Source organism: Lethenteron reissneri, chromosome 27, assembly GCF_015708825.2.
Source record: "Lethenteron reissneri isolate LAM-NWPU_2019-01 chromosome 27, ASM1570882v1, whole genome shotgun sequence".
Taxonomy (NCBI): domain Eukaryota; kingdom Metazoa; phylum Chordata; class Hyperoartia; order Petromyzontiformes; family Petromyzontidae; genus Lethenteron; species Lethenteron reissneri.
The window spans coordinates 15980439-15998079 of record NC_083805.1 but is presented as its reverse complement, the minus strand read 5'-3'; the positions used below and the strand labels follow the sequence as shown (position 1 = coordinate 15998079).

At 50.5% G+C, this 17641-nt stretch overlaps 1 protein-coding gene across 1 annotated transcript in view; it reads left to right on the top strand.

Annotated features, from left to right (window-relative positions):
• Positions 1-16769, top strand: part of LOC133348648 (barH-like 1 homeobox protein) — a 33188-nt gene extending 16419 nt beyond the window's left edge. The window contains exons 2-3 of the mRNA XM_061561580.1: positions 4689-5055; positions 11264-16769. Of these exons, the coding sequence (XP_061417564.1) occupies positions 4689-5055; positions 11264-11651 (755 nt within the window). The 3' untranslated portion in view covers positions 11652-16769. The remainder of the gene's footprint in view (positions 1-4688; positions 5056-11263) is intronic.
• Positions 16770-17641: the final 872 nt, after the last annotated feature.

The following is a 17641-nucleotide window of genomic DNA, read 5'->3' as shown; positions in this document are numbered from 1 at the left end:
TCACTCACTCTGCAGAACAGGGGGAGATCATACAAACTCCACTCACTCTCACTCTGCAGAACAGGGGGAGATCATACAAACTCAACTCACTCACTCTCACTTTGTAGAACAGGAGATCATACAAACTCCACTCACTCACTCTCACTCTGCAGAACAGGAGATCATACAAAATCCACTCACTCTCACTGCAGAACAGGGGGAGATCATACAAACTCCACTCACTCTCTATCATGCTGCAGAACAGGGGGAGATCATAAAACTCCACTCACTCACTCTGCAGAACAGGGGGAGATCATACAAACTCTCCTGACTCTCTCTCTCACTCTGCAGAACAGGGGGAGATCATACAGACTCCACTCTCTTCACTCTGCAGAACAGGGGGAGATCATACAAACTCTACTCTCTCTCTCACTCTGCATAACAGGGGGAGATCATACAAATTCCACTCACGTCTCTCTCACTCTGCAGAACAGGGGGAGATCATACAAACTCGACACAGAAAGGTGCCCGAGTCGGGAATCAAACCCAGGCTCTTCTTGCTTCGAGGCACGAGTGCTGCCATTGCGGTACATATGAAGACAGCCACAGATATATAATTTATTACGAACTGAATTGGCGTATAAAGTTGTGTTGCTGTGAGGGATTTACCCAATAGAAGAGCGGCCAAAGACATCAAGGGCTTGCCAGAATCTTAAAGGCCTAACTCAGAACAAAGAGCAAACGCATTTTCCCCCGACAGTAACTCCTCGGATTCTTTTCTGATAAATACACACTGTCATGCTGGGATCAATCACGACTATCTTGAACCGGAGTTCGGTCTCCCCGAGGTCGACCAAGCCTTAACGTGAGTAGCATTCGCACTTGGGAGACAAAGGCGGCCGGGTGTGGCTCTGGCCACACCACTGCTTCGTGTTTCCATTCCGGCCTAAATAGGTGCTGCTCGCTAATAGCACTTGCCCCAATAGCCTGTTTGTCTACATGGGGGATCTTTGTCTGTGTGTGTGGAGAGCGCTATAGTCTAGTGGTCAGTGCGCTGCGCTTCGAACCCAACGACCTGAGTTCTATTCCCGCTTACGGCCACCAACAACAGTGAATATTATCTGAACCGGTCCTGGGCCTTCCCTAGGTCGACTCAGCCTCAAATAAGTCCCTGGTGCGGTGTGTAAACATCACCGCCGGAGAGACAAAGGCGGTCGAGCGTGGTGCGCTGGTCACCGACCCCCTCGTACATTGTGTCGACCTTCATAGGTGCTACTCGCTATAACAACACGTGCCCCAACAGTCTGTTAAGGCTCGACGGAGGATGTGTCTTTGCTGGACGGTACAGCTGGGGGTTCACGCTGTGCGCGCTCCGGTCTATGGGGGGTAGGTAACATCAGTATGTCGTGTGGTGGGAAGCCACACAGAGTCTCCCCGAGGTCGGGTTTAGCCTTAAAATGAGAAGCTGGTCGCAGTGTGGGAACACCAGCGCAAGGGGGCGGGGTGGGGGAGACAAAGGTGGACTGGCGGCACGACTCCCACGTGCGTTACCTTGGCACCTTAACAGGTGCTCGCCAACAGCACCTGCTCCTATTTGTGCTCTCTAAAAGGCTAAATGGGGAGTGGTGGGTGGGGGGTCAGGCACGACTCTTGCCAAGAAGCCTCAGTGGCACCAATATTCGTACTCTTAGGTTTTTTCGGTAAAGTCACGTAGGTAAAAAATGTAAATTAATAAAAGTAAAATAAAACAAATTAAAAAATTCACGACGTTTCGGAAGCAACACAAGCCTCCGTCTTCAGGTGGAACCGTCACAGCCACTTTTATTCATTTAAAATTTTTACCTACGTGACTTTACCGAACAAACCTAAGAGTATGACTCCTTGCAGTCACGAAAGCTTCAAATCTAGAACCAATATTCGTCTTCAATTTGTCTCCCCTGCGGAGGGGAGCGGTGGCGCAGTGTTTGGCGAACCGCATTACTGGCAGCTCTGGGAATGAAGCGGACCGTCTGCTTCATTTTGTTCATTATATTCTCCACAACGGCGCGAGTGTGGAACTAAACAATGTGTTATTTTACCAGGTAAGGCACACCGAGATACATAGAAAGCTCTTTTTAAATCCTTTATATTAAGTTCGCTTGCTTGCTTAGGACCGTGCAAACCTTTCGGTCGTTTTTTAACCCACTTCCCGTGATCCAATGGAGCTGACATTTTGCACACAGACTCGTCGTGCGTGACAATGCATTTTCGTGAAAATTTTTTTCCAAAATTTTACCCTGTTTAGGGAAAAATAAATAAATATCTCATTACGAATTGTTTAATGCTGCCAGACAATCATCTGACCCATAGGTGGCAGCCATCTCAAGCCAGAGGACGAGAGGACTCTAGCCGCCCCGATGCCACGCATATAAAGGATTTATAGTGAAAAACTTTGTTTTTACGGGTTTACTTGTTCAGAATGGACCTGGCCACACACGTAATAGCTCACCGAAGTGGCTTATCGTGTGGGCATTTATCGCAGCCGAATACTCGAAACCCTGCTGACCTGAGTTCGATTGCAGGTCACGGTTAACTTGGGAGTTCTACCTGAGTCGGTCCGAGCGTGACCCCTCCTCCTCCTCCTGTGCCACCTTCAACAGCCCGCACTGGTCCTGCTGATGAGATACTGAATGTTGGAACCGGTCCACGGTTAAATGATGCATTTCCTGACGTAGCTAATGGTGGGGGGCGGGCGGGGGGGGGTGTAAACACACGTTTGTTTCGATTTAAAGCTTTCGTGACTGCAGCGATTCATATTCTTGGTTCTTTCGGTAAAGTCACGTACCGAAAGAACCAAGGACACGTTTGTTTGTTTGTGTGTAGAGACAGCTTTGGGCGTGAATAATTCTGCACCTCCGATTAGGACGGTTGGCTACGTATGTTGTGAAATTAGTTCAGCAAACACAGTCTGCCTGTTTATTTTGTTAATTGCATTCTCCGCAAAGACGCGAGTGATAAACTAGACTTTTTATTTTATTTTACCAGGTAGCTACATAGCTCTTTTTCAGAAGCCACCTGGCCACAAATGATAGCCCAATGAAGTCGCTTATTAAGTGGAAATTGAACGCAGGCAAGTACTCTAAAGGCATATTTCTAAATGTGGAGGGAAAAACTAGAGGACCCGGAGAAAAATACACGCGACCATGGGGAGAGAGAGACACCACAAACTCCAAATCTACAGGGCATCCGGGTGGGTATCGAACCCACGACCTCCTGTATACCAGGCGAGGTAGTGAACATCTCCTAGCCACCGTGATGATGATGAGAGAGAGAGACACCACAAATTCTAAATCTACAGGGCATGCGGGTGGGGACCGAACCCACGACCTCCTGTATACCAGGCGAGGTAGTGAACATCTCCTAGCCACTGTGGCGCCTCGTGATGTTGACCGCTGGTGTGGTGCAGCAACCCCCACACCGACCACTGCAGAGCAGAGGGAGAGGTGGAGGGGTGGGGGGGCTTCATCCAGTAGTGGATCCATAATGGAAATGGAGACTGTGAATAACACTGGTCAACACACTTTTTCTGGCATAAGGTATTCCAACGGTTGTAAGGTAATTTTGGGGTGCTGATTCCAAATCTGCCATCAGTTTTTGTCTATCACATCAGGTTTTTGAGATATCAAATATTGCATTTTCAATAAAAACTGCAGAAGAAAAATATTAAATAAATGTGGATATCTACATAAAATTATATTATAAACACACTATCCTAAAAATGCAGCACCATATTTTAACACTAAAGCAGTCACTGACTCGTAACAACTTGCAATCATAAGTGACAGAGTTAATTTCGGGTAAAATCAATGAAAATGGGGTATGCCGATAGCATAAAATTAGATGTGATATCAGATTTGGAATCAGCACCCTGAAATTAGTCTAAAACATCTGCAAAAGTCCAGGCCAGAAACATTTTTATTTTTGTGTTGACCAGTGTAATTATTCGTGAGACCGAATGCTGCGGAGAGACCAGGCAAGAATTGCCTGCTGATCTCTCTCTCTGCGAGCCTCCTTGTCTTTTCTCAAAGACGTCGGTGTTTATGGCTTTCCATCCACTTAGCTGTCTTGCTCAAGCGCTTTGCATTTACCGGGCATCTGTGAAAAAGAGTTGTGTTGTTAATTGGATTCCTCCAGTATAAATAAATATTCAGACTCTCTGATTTTTAGTTCTCCTCCGAGTTGCAACCAGTTGTTCAAACTGCTCAGGGTGTCACGTAATTCGCCGTCTTCCCCGACTTCTTGTGGTGCATTTAATTGTCCCAAACAGAGCCATAGTTAAGATTCAGACTCTTGTTTTCGCATTCAAATGTCCAATACATCTAACCCTGACTTTTTCGAAGTAATCTTTTAGATATAATTGCACCCGCTGTCCGTAATATAGGTATGCTGCTTCTCATCTTGTCTGTCTCTGCTGATCTATTGTGAAAATAATGCGCGCGCCTCCCCCTCTTCCTCCTTCTCCTCCTCACTCCTCCCCATCACTCTCCTCTCCTTCCTCCTCCTCATCCTCACTCCTCCCTCTCCTCCTCCTTCTCCTCACTCCTCCCCATCACTCTCCTCCCCTTCCTCCCCCTCTTCCTCCTCCTCATCCTCACTCCTCCCTATCCTCTTCCTCCTCACTCACTCCTCCCTCCCTCCCACCTGCGCCACTCCCCTGCCCCCTCGTGAAGGCTCCTCCAAGCTTCTCGATCACCCGCTCGACCGCGACGTCTCCTCATCCTCGCTGGCCGCCGTGTCTGGCGTGGCGCGGCTCACCCACCCGGCCGGGGCAGCAGCTGCTGCGGCTGCTGCTGCTGCCGCCGAGCGCGAGCGCGAGATCTCGAGCACCAGCGGCGCAAGCAGCTCTCGCGAGAGCCCCCGCGAGTCGCGCGCCAAGAAGCCCCGCAAGGCGCGCACGGCGTTCAGCGACCACCAGCTGACGCAGCTGGAGCGCTCCTTCGAGCGCCAGAAGTACCTGAGCGTGCAGGACCGCATGGAGCTCGCCAGCTCGCTGAGCCTCAGCGACACGCAGGTGAAGACCTGGTACCAGAATCGCAGGTGAGTGACGCGCCGTCGCTGCGGGTGCAGTGCGCGCGTGTGTGTGCACGTGTGTGTGCACGTGTGTGTGCGCGTGTGTGTGCACGTGTGTGAGTACGTGAGTACGTGTGTGTGCACGTGTGTGTGCGCGTGTGTGTACACGTGTGTGTGCACGTGTGTGTGCGCGTGTGTGTGCACGTGTGTGAGTACGTGAGTACGTGTGTGTGCGTGTGTGTGCGCGTGTGTGCACGTGTGTGTGCACGTGTGTGTGCGTGTGTGTGTGCGCGTGTGTGTGCGCGTGTGTGTGCACGTGAGTACGTGTGTGTGCACGTGTGTGTGCACGTGTGCGGTAGTGCACTGCGCTACGAACCCGGCGACCACGAGTTCTATTTCCCGATCAACACCAGTAACGGCGATCTGAATCGGTACAGTCTCCCCTAGGTCGACTCAGCCTCAAATGAGTACCTGGTGTGGTATGTAAACATCGCCACTCGGGAGACAAAGGCGGCCGGGTGTGGTGCTGGCCACCCATCGCCTCGTTTGCCGTGCCGGCCTTCATAGGTGCTCGCTAACAGCACTTGACCCAACAGTCTGTTCAGGCTATACGGGCGACCTTTGACTTTATCTGTGTGCTCCTCTATGGAGGAGGCTCGTGAAGGACGCTACTGGGCAGTTGGAGGCATTCGCCCTCCCAACAACAACGGAGGGCAAAGGAGCGACGCTCACAACAACGAGCGGAGCGCCGGGCGCTAAAACCAGTCAACCCATGGCACCTGCTGGGTCAGTCCCGTGACCTATCAGGTAGCCTTCCACACGCGGCCACGGAGTGCACCTGGCCCGCCATGGTGACGTCACCGCCACTTCAGAATTTTTATACTGGAGGAATCCGATGAGCTAATAAGCTCTTTAAACAGATATATACAGTCGAAGCGGGTCGGGACGTTTCAACAATAAACAATACAAAACCACGATCGGAGTATCGTAAAGGTAAACGCATCGCTTAAAAATATACAAATACAACTAAATAAAATGTTTTATCTCATCAGGTAAAGCCCACCGAGGCATTAATTTGTTTTTTCGAAGCAACCTGGCCACAAATTGGCTTGTCACGTGGAAATGTGTCGCAGCGAAACAATCTAAAGAACGTCTCGTGGCGAATGGCGACTGTTGTTGCTACTGCCGCTGCTGGGCACAGGTGGGGCCTGTTCAGCGCGAGTGGGGGTTGCACGCGTGTACATGTTTACCCCCGTGTCACTCCACTGCTGGATGAAGGCCTCTTGTCTCCTCGTGCTGGCGCGGCGGCGTTGTGGAATCGGATTTATTCACCACGCTGCTAAATGTGGGTTGGTTAACGCGGGGGGAGCAGAGAGCTGCGGGAAGTATCGTACAGCACAACTGTGGATTTCACTGGTCAACACACTTTTTCTGGCATAGGGTATTCCAACGGTTTTAAGGTAATTTTGGGGTGCTGATTCCAAATCTGGCATCAGTTTTTGTCTATCGCATCAGGTTTTGGAGATATCAAATATTGCATTTTCAATCAAAACTGCAGAAGAAAAATATCAAATAAATGTGGATATATATTCATATTCTTAGGTTTTTTCGGTAAAGTCACGTAGGTAAAAAACTTAAAATTCATAAAAGTAAACTAAAAATTAAATAAAATCACGACGTTTCGGAGGCAACACAAGCTTCCGTCTTCAGGTGGAACAGTCACAGCACGATAGCTGTATCAAGTGAGAGAAATTCCAAGAAAACCGTATTTGTATATATACTGGCTGAGGGTGGGAGGAGCCAAGGTACGGCGCGAAAGAAGTTCTCGGTTCAACACCAACCACTTTTCACAGCTGTCTTCTAGCATTGAACTCGCGATGAAATTCGTCTGCCTGCGTTGGACTCAAGACCTACGACAAACGAATACATCTCCACACACGAAACACGAGCATCCATCGTGTGTGTGTGACAGTGGGCCGTGCCATTGCAACTGTAGTAGGTAGGCGGTGGGGGGTATTGAAGGGAGTCTCTGTGAATTCATTGGGGATAATCCCCAAATCAGTTGTGAATAAATGGGGGCGGGGAGGGGTCTATGGGTTCGACCTCATGCATATTCAGAACCCTGCCCTCTCATTGGACGAACGAGCGTCTACGCCACCTTTCCACGTGTTCACACCTACAGCAAGCTTGAGCTTGGGATGGGTGACCAACAGGGATTGCCAGTCGTTGTAGGCTGTGGGGCTGCGATGTGGTCAGATGAACCCAGCGCTGAGTGTCATCCCCTCTGATGCATGGCTGGAGGTTTCTCCGGGGTTTGCTGTTTGCTCCCTCACGTGAGGCCAAACACTCACTGATGAATTTGGCCAAATATTGCAATTCAGAACCCGAGTTGAAAAACCCTGGCTGGGCCTTTTCTTGAGTGAATAATTAGCATAATCCTTGCACAGTTTTATAGCGCTTAGTGTCTCTGCGTTGTTATTGCCTCTGAACGCTTTTTTTTAAACATGTATTTTTATTGACGCAATATGCGGGCCAGATATATCACGTTGTGACGCACACACACCGTTAACCATAAGCCGAACCGGTTATGAAAATCAGGGGATATAAAGATGGGGAACTGGCTCGTGTTTCTGAACTTTCTAAGCGGAGACGGCGCACGTTCGCAGCCGCTGTTTCACTCTCATCAGCTCCGAGCGTTCCGAGTCCGCGGTGACCCAATGTTCTCCCCTCAATCCTTGCGCACTTCTCATCAGTCGAGTGAAGCCGCTGAACACCGAGCCATCGAGTTCACCCCTATCTGAGCTCCCTGTACCTGAGCTGCCCGTGTCATCTGCAGCCCTGACGCACACACACACACACTCCACTGCCCCTCACATGTGTTGTGTGGTAAGAAGGACGCTGAAGCCAGTCGTGTAGGGGCTGACGCCAACTCTTTATTTAAGGGCTTGCGCCTAACTCGGGGGAAGGGGTTAACAGAGTTCTTAACTAATCTCCCCAGGGGAAGGGGTTAACACAGAGTTCTTAACTAATCTCCCCAGGGGAAGGGGTTAACACAGAGTTAGTAACTAATCTCCCCAGGGGAAGGGGTTAACACAGAGTTAGTAACTAATCTCCCCAGGGGAAGGGGTTAACACAGAGTTAGTAACTAATCTCCCCAGGGGAAGGGGTTAACACAGAGTTAGTAACTAATCTCCCCAGGGGAAGGGGTTAACACAGAGTTAGTAACTAATCTCCCCAGGGGAAGGGTACTGGGAGTTCCCTACACCCCACCAGGCTATCGGGCTCTTCCCACAGCACTGGCCGAGGGTTCAGCCAACTCGGCCAGCCGGGTAAAGCAGCCCCCCCTTTAGCCTGGCTCTCTACCCTCTATCCCGGAGCCCCCTACTCCCCTACCACTCACTCTCCTCTGGCTCACGGCGAAGACCCCGTCTACGTCACGGGTCTCCCCTCAAATACCCCGGGGGGGGGGGGGGGGCATGACGTCACTTTTCCTTGACGGCATTCCCCCAGAGGCGAGTGTGACCTGACGTCAGCACTCCATTCCTCAACACATGTAAACGCAGACAAATATCCCCCATGTAGCCGACAAATGCAGTTGACGCAAGTGCTGTTAGCGGGCACCTACGAAGGCTCGCACGGCGTACGAGGGGCGTTGGGTGGCCAGTATCACGCATCAGGTACTCATTTCAGGCTGAGTCGACCTAGGTGAGGTCGACGATGGGTTCAGATATTCGTCACCGATGTTTGCCGTGAGCGGGAATCGAACTTGGGTGGCAGGGTTCGTAGCGCAGTGTGCTTACCACTGCACTACCGCTCCCCACTATGCATTCACATTGTCTCACACGCACTCACACTTTGACATTTGCTAAGCTGTGCGCGTGCGTGTCTGGGTGCACTGTGCTTAGAGCGATACAATCGAAAGGTTTATGAGTTATAATACCATATCGGGGGATACTCAATCATTATCACCAGCATCGCTTCAGGGTCAACACATCGATGATCACTTTTGTGAGTAAACAGTGGACGTCATATAGACAGACTGTTCCCTACCACCGGACTATGGCATTGTAACAGCCGGATCAATGTTTCCCATATTAGTTCGTGTGCAATGTGTTCACGTGACCACTGCAAAGCCACTCGAACCTACTGTATCCGCATTCACTGTGACCCTGAATCGCAGCACTCTATTGAATCACGTAGAGATCTGTGAAAGTCACCAATCCCAATGGTCTGGGCAAGGCGGACAGGAGGTCTGTGCAGCAGTTTTGAATGTTATCCCTTTCATTCGCGAGTTGGGTTGTTTTCCAGAACTGGCCAAACATCCCAATGCAGAGCCCCCCCCCCATCCCCTCTGAAAAATTGCCTTGGGACTCAGCGGAGCTTTCGTAAATCAACATCAGAGTACTGCTTGTCTTTTTACTCCGAGAAGACAACATGAACGAAAAACCAAATGTTCCATGTTTATATTCTTGGTGCTTTCGATAAAGTAACGTAGAAGGGAAATAATAAAATAATATAAATATAATATTTATATTATTAATATTATATTTATATTATTTTATTACCGAAAGAACCAAGAATATGAATCCCTGCAGTCACGAAAACTTTAAATCGAAAATGTTCCATGTTTATTTGTGCAGCCACGGGGCTGAGAACATCAACTCGCTACACTCAAGGTTAACATCTGGGTACAAGCCAGAATTTATCATATTTTCATAATCTCATTTAGATTGGAGGAGGAGAAGGAATCTGATGAGCTCGGAAGCTCGTTTGCACAAATGTCCAGTAGGGGCGGGTCAGCAAGTTACATCAACAAAGAATACAAAATAAACTATATAAGAAGAGCAAGATAGAGAAAAAGTGAGGTCACTGAAGATAAATGAATATAAAGTCTAGAAGTACAAGTTGCACAAGCACATACATTCCTGCCGATTTGTCAACACAGAATGCATGCTTGGGGCAAGGCAGCAAAACAACAACAGTCCCAGACCACACCAAGACAACAACACAGTTTGTCAATTATATTGCACATTAAAATGTAACTATCGATACAAGGTGAAGGATCAAAGTTACAAATCACATTGGCAAATGGTGCCTTTTATCTGGCACTAATCGACTGCTTCATAATATTATTGCAGGAAGATGTATGATGTTAAGGGAGGATACAAGGCTGTTCCAAAACGTTGGTGCTGCCACAGCAAGGACATTTGCAGTTTTGGCCCAATGACCTTCATGAATGATCTTGGCTACCCAGACTCTTTGGCTCTTTCGGTAAAGTCACGTAGGTGAAAATAAAATAAACATAACTAAATCAGGACGTTTCCGAGGCAACACAAGCCTCTGTCATCAAGCAGGAACCACCTGGTTCCACCAGCCCACAGGGGATTATTGTGTCCGTCTGTCCGTCCGTCGTGCATCCAAAAATGGGAGGGATGGGGCTGGGTGGAGAGGGGCTGGGTGGGGAGGGTGGGGAGGGGCTGGGTGGGGAAGGGAGGGTGGGGAGGGGCTGGGTGGGGATGGTGAGGCTGGGTGGGGAGTGGGAGGGCTAGGGCTGGGTGGGGAGGGGAGGGGCTGGTCACCCGGTGGTGCCCTTATAAAACTCAACGTTTAACCTCCTCACGCCGTCTTGTGCCCGCCCTCACAGTCGGCCATATTTGCGGAATACACCACGCTGCCGTTGACCCTGGCCATTGACTGAGCAACCCAACGTTCCTACCAGCTCCCTCTGCAGGAATGTGTAATTGTTGGAAATCAAAGGCGAGGAGTGGTGATGGTGTGTGCCAGTGCTGGGCTCAAACCTGATTGGTTCTCCAACATATAAAGTTGGGGTTTCCACACCGTAACGATCAGTTGAAAGCACCATTCGCGCAGTTGTGGGGAATATAAGTAACAAATATATACGCATACGATACGTCTCCATCACATATCTGTTTCTCCACGTAACAAATAAGAATATTTCGTACACAATCATTATTGGTTGAGTGCAAATGAATCATAACCGGTTGCAAGCAGTTGCACAACCAGTTGATTGCAGTCGAGACAGAATTGACTACTCAAGCGATCGATCGGCTCGGTGATTTTCGGGAACGTATTTCATCCGCGTGCAACATTTTTGAACGATGACAGCTCGTCGCAATCCCGAGTGCGCGGTTCCAATCACCTTGCTGCGCAACCGACCATCGCTGTTTCAAATGTCCACCTTCCTTCTTTCCTTCCCTTGCCGGCTGCCCCTCAGGACCAAGTGGAAACGTCAGACGGCCGTGGGCTTGGAGTTCCTGGCCGAGGCCGGGACGTACGGCGCCCTTCAGCGCCTCTTCCCCAACAACCCCGGCGCCGCCACGAACCTCTCGGCGGCCGCGGCCGCGGCGGCCGCCATCGCGGGCGGCCACGCCTTCCAGCTCTACCCACCGCACCTCTCCGCCATGGACCCAGCCGCGGCCGCCGCGGCCATGTACCTGTACCGGGCCGGGCCATCGCACGCCCAGCAGCAGCACGTGTCGCACGCGCACGCCCAGGCGCAGCACTCGGCGCATGTGCACCTGGGACACCGGCCCATGTTCGGCTCGCCCCGTGTCCTCATCCATGGCGCGGGCCTGGGCCACCTGCCCGGGCACCCTCACTAGCGGGACGGTACAGGCCCGCTCAGTGCCACTGTACGGCGATGGCTGTTTAAAACACAGAACACGGTAACACTGCGACACGGTGCGGTCGACGGTGCACCGCGTGGATTCGCGTGGAGCGCCGTGCGTTACTGCGGAGGAATTGGCGAATGGGAGGACTGGGAGGAGGGCGATGGAGCACGGAGGCAGACACGAGAAGGGCACGGCTACGGTGCAATGAGAATAGCACGGACGACATTGGTTGGAGAGGCGGTACAATCGTAGGTGCAGAAGAGGAAGTTCTCGAGCCAGGACTTGAATCGTGGAGGGTGTAGTTCGAATTACGATCAAAAGGGGACTTCCAGAGAAAGGGGGCAGCAGAAGCGAAGGAGCAACCATCATCCACTGAGCAGATGTTGACTGGTAGGGTCTAGAGACGAGGCCTTAATTGCTGGACGACAGTGGCACTGGAAGGACAGAGCGAAATGAGAGAGGGGAAGAGATGAAGGCAGGGGGCAAGCCCATGCATGAAAAGGCGACTAATTCTCATTGTCGAGTGCCAACACCCAGGAGATGTGTTCGGCAGCAACGTGGGACTTCGTGACTGGGACACGTCACCCGTGAATGTCATGGAGAGGGAATGGGCTTGGTATTTATGGTTATAAGGCGCAAAATGGGCAAGGAGTGTGAGAACTCAAGGTTGCAAGGAGGAGGAGGACAGATCGGTGAGGCAGAGGTGCGTCGATAGTAGTAGCTGGTACATTGGCCCTAAAAGTTACAACGCGGCTGGGCGGCACTGCGGTAACAGCACTCGGCTCACAACCTGAAGATCACGAGTGTAAATATCAGCCGAGTGTCGACTCAACCCGTCATCATCCCTCTGTGGTCGATAAAAACGTACTATGCTGCAGGAAGTCAACAGTGATCGTCCTATGGAGAGAAATCAGAATTTTCTGGAGGAGCTAGTGGTGGGAATATACGTGATAGTTACTGATGATGATGTGTATACTGGCCTAAGGGGCTATTGTTAACTTGTCAGCTGAGCCGCGCTCCACCTGGCGTGGTGTCAACGAGGTCTCATTTCGCTCAAGGAAGGCTTGGCCCGTTTGAAAAATGAACTATAGCGCCAGCTCTACTCTATATTCATACACATAAGCATGGCACTGCGTTCTGCGAGACTAAAATTGGAATTGGCCAAGCATCTCAATGCAAGCTCTTCCTGATAAAAGTCTTGAGATTTGGTGAGACTTCCCTGGACATTGGGCGACATTAATTTCTCAAGTGTATTGAAGCTGTAAATTGGACGTGTAACCCTTGAAAAAATATATATGTTTAAAAGATTTATAGTGTAACCTAGTTGATCTAGAAAAATATAGAGTTTGGTGTGTGTGTGGTCCTGTGTGTGATGGTAATGACGTAGCCTCTAGCATAACCAACCCTACGTTGTCTGTTTGGGCTCTGTGTCGATGTGTAGCCTATTTATGTGACTCACGCGTTTCAAATCTAGCTAGCGAGTCTAGCCTAGTCCAGGCCATTACCCCCACAGCTCATTAGCCCAGATGTAATGTAGCTGAATATATCATAGCTGATTTAAAGGAAGACCCAACCCAAATGTCTATTGTATTATTCTATAGTAACCATGTCTACTCGTGGTAATAAGGTGGTTGAAATCTGCTTTGTAAATAACCCCCCCAAAAAATCATCAAATCCGGACACATCTCCGTGTGCCATGAGTATGGGTTTCAAATTCCCCTCCTTGAGCTGGGCTCGGCAGACGAACGTGGAGCATGCAGCGAGCATCCTGACGTAGGCGACGAGGGGCTCGATTGCGGCTGTGACGTCACTAGAGGGCGTTAGACACGTGAAAGGCACGTGGCTGTGAATTTTTTTGTTTTGTATTCGCATTAAGAACGTTAAACCGCGAGGCAGCCAAGGCTGCAAAGCCTAGATGTGCAGGCCTGTCTGTAAAACAACAGCTGGCAGTTTAATGGGTCGCGTCTTCCTTTAAGTTGGCAATTGTATTGCAAAGGGAATGTACAGCATTGACGAAGGACACACAAATGTGTACATAGATTCATAATGGTAACCAAGATACGTTCATCAAAGATGGCGCCGTAACATGGTGCCGATCAGTACGGGTACGTATGTATGTATGTTGAACTTCTTTCGCGCCGTACGTAGCCAACCGTGCTACATATATGCTTGGGTACATATATGCTTAGGGTCTACACACCAAACCGTCAACTTATGTTTGAACAGTTTAATTTAAAATGAGTGTATTTCGTAAGCAGGGGGTAGTGTTTGTAGATTGTTTCACATTATGCGGGACTCGAGATGTGATGGTCGTTATTAAATGTCTTAAGTTATTTGGGATTTGCTGTAGATTTCGATTTGAATTTGCATAAAGCAACGAGCAGGCTCATACAAGCCGCAACGTCGGTAACGTTTGGTGCAGGTCACGATGGTGTTTATTCGGTCAACAAGTTAACATCAGGACACAGGCTTACAAGAGGTTGTGCTCCACCCGCTCCAACAGAAACAACGTACGGACAACCGCGGACTTCTTGGCCACTCTTGGCCTCTGCAGCACGCGCTGCCCTGCAACTGAAGGCACCGCTCTGTATCGGTACGGGGCCATCCCCTTGGAACTTTGCTGGATGGTGACTGATGCGGGACATTTGTGACCTCAACTGCAGCACCAATACAAGCTCAGAAACCCCACTCCACGTCAGTCAGAGATAACCACACACGCGCACACAAAATGTTGCGTAAAGCCCTGGTGATCACTCCGAATGGTGACGCAGCAGTGACTGAGCGGATTAGCACCGCCACTCTCGCCTGGTGCAACTCGAACTGTGAATTCCCGACGTGATCTAACTACGAACCATGAAACCAATGGGTCTTTTGGAAGCTTGGCACTTGGGTTCAAGTCCCCTCAATCCACCCCACAGAACATTTGATTTGACTCAGAAATGAGCAGGTGCGTGATTCGACTCTGGACCGGACTTACGTGTGGTGCATAGACTCTTCACAATCAATTCACTCCCGTCCATACCACAGGTCAATGCGTAGACTCCACACGCACTGAGAAAGAGAGTGGGCAGAGAAGCCAAAACATTGATGGCGGTGGTGAGCAGGAGACCACGAAGAGACTGAATGTCAACTCACAGGTATTAATGTATAATTGATGCATTCAATGCAGTCGGTTATTATACTCACGATACGCACACCAGATCGTGGGTGTAAGAATTGACTATTTTCGATTCGGTGAAAACTATATAGGGAAAAGAATCCTTCAGGCTAACGGTTGGAACGAATGAGTGGGCGAACGAGCGGGAATAGAGACGATACAGACAAGACGGTACAAACGATGAAACAAGACGACACAAACGCAACAGTACATACGAGACAGTCTTAAACGAGACGGGCAATGCATTTGAAATGCAGTCCACACGAGTAGTCCTGGTAAGGCAGCTGGATTGTTTCCGTTCAACACCAACAACATGAACACTCGCAGGGCAGGGCAGGCACAGCGAGGATTCGTGCAGGGCACGGACACTATGGGTGACTTTAGCCTTTTCTTCCCATAGCCCCGAGCCCTTGTCCCTCACCTATAAACTCTTTTTTTTATTTTACCAGGTAAGGCCCACTGAGCTATATTGCTATTTTTTCAGAAGCGACTTGGCCACAAATGATAGCTCAATGAAGTGGCCGATCACCTGTAAATGTATAGCCGCCAAAACACTCTAAACGCGTGATGTTGATTCTAAATTTGGAGCGAAAAACCGGAGGACCCGCAGAAAAATCCACGGGGAGAACACGCAAACTCCAAATATACAGCAGCAGGCGTCAGGGTCGGGATCGAACCCACGACCTCCTGTATACTAGGCAAGGTAGTTGACATCTCCGAGCCACCGTGATGATGATGAGAGAGAGAGAGACACGCAAACTCCAAATATACAGCAGCAGGCGTCAGGGTCGGGATCGAACCCACGACCTCCTGTAGACCAGGCGAGGTAGTTAACATATCCTAGCCACCGTGATGATGATGATGAGAGAGAGAGGCACGCAAACTCCAAATATACAACAGGTGGTCAGGGTCGGGATCGAACCCACGAGCTGCTGCATCCTGTACGAGGTAGTGGACCTATCGTCACCAGTTCACTGCTCTTTCCCGCCATTCTGTATCTTTTGGGGATTCTCCCCCAATCTCCTTGTTCGCACCTTTCTTTCCCAGCGCCTTCATTTAATTATTTATCTTGGCGTGGTCCCTTGCATGACCCCGACATTCAACCCTGGCCGTGTCCCCCACACGACATCCAAACACATAACGAGAACATAATTATCGATTCGATCATTGAAACGTGGCATCGAATCGCAAGGGGGTGGATTGGAGAGGGGCGGGTGGGGTGGATGTGCATCGATTCTCGCTTAAGTCATAGTCGCATTTCAGTCGCTATGAAGACCAAACCGTGAAGAGACAACTCCAGCTGAACGATGGGCAGTGCGAGAGATTGACTCATGGTTGTGTGAGCCCCGGTACACCAGGTATCTCGATGTTAAAAACCTCCTGATTCTCATGCCCGTGATACGCGTGAGAGTTGTTTACTGCCGCCGTGTCTGAATGTGTCAAACTAACGACTGGTGTTTATCAGTTTTTTATGTTGGGGCTGTGGTCATGTTCAAAGATGTACTCGGCCCATGAGTCCGTTAATGCCATTAAAACGAGTACCTTTTTGCGGGAAGCCCAACCGTTGGTTGTCCTCTGAATGAAACAGCCCCCGCCACGAGAATGTGAAATGTGGATCTCCCACCTTCCTCCTCCAATGGTTGTATGGTGGCACTCATCCCCTTTTGCGCCTCAAAGCAGCGGTGGAAATTCTACATTCCTACGGCAAGAGCCAGAATGTCCTCGGAATTTCCACAAAGCGATACACTACTGACCACCGCCTCTCTTTTGAATCCTGGATGAATGAATCAATGGCATATGCGTGGTCCCCTGGGTTTGTTAGAGAGCTCGTGATTTCAGTTCCTGCTCTCTCTCTGTATTGCTGACGACGTGGCTCTGTATTGCTGATGATGAGTCTCTGCGTCACGAACTCTTCATCGCAGCCGCACGTGGGGGCCCCATGAGTGAGACGCAAGAGGCGCTCACGCACTCGTCCAATAAACTGCAGCGTGTACAACTCATCATTGGTGGTCGCCTCTCTTTCTTTATCTGATCTTGTCCACGTGTAACTCCACGACGGTGCGGGACCTCAACGATTCTCAAGGGAAGGGACACGGCAGCGGCTTACTGCTGATGATGCTGCTATGTCAACGCTGCTGCATTTGTTGTTCCTGAATTTTATACAGTAACTAGCTGTACTACCCGGCTTCGCCCGGGACTTGGATCCACCACGCCCGGCTGCCTTTGTCTCCTCAGTGGCGATGTTAATACGCCACACCAGTTACTCGTTTTGAGGCTGAGTCCCTCCCTCACCACTCTCCCTCCCTCACCACTCTCCCTCCCTCACCACTCTCCCTCCCTCACCACTCTCCCTCCTTCACCACTCTCCCTCCCTCAGCACTCTCCCTCCCTCACCACTCTCCCTCCCTCACCACTCTCCCTCCCTCAGCACTCTCCCTCCCTCAGCACTCTCCCTCCCTCACTACTCTCCCTCCCTCACCACTCTCCCTCCCTCACCACTCTCCCTCCCTCACCACTCTCCCTCCCTCACCACTCTCCCTCCCTCACCACTCTCCCTCCCTCAGCACTCTCCCTCCCTCAGCACTCTCCCTCCCTCAGCACTCTCCCTCCCTCACCACTCTCCCTCCCTCACCACTCTCCCTCCCTCACCACTCTCCCTCCCTCACCACTCTCCCTCAGCACTCTCCCTCCCTCAGCACTCTCCCTCCCTCACCACTCTCCCTCCCTCACCACTCTCCCTCCCTCACCACTCTCCCTCCCTCACCACTCTCCCTCCCTCACCACTCTCCCTCCCTCAGCACTCTCCCTCCCTCAGCACTCTCCC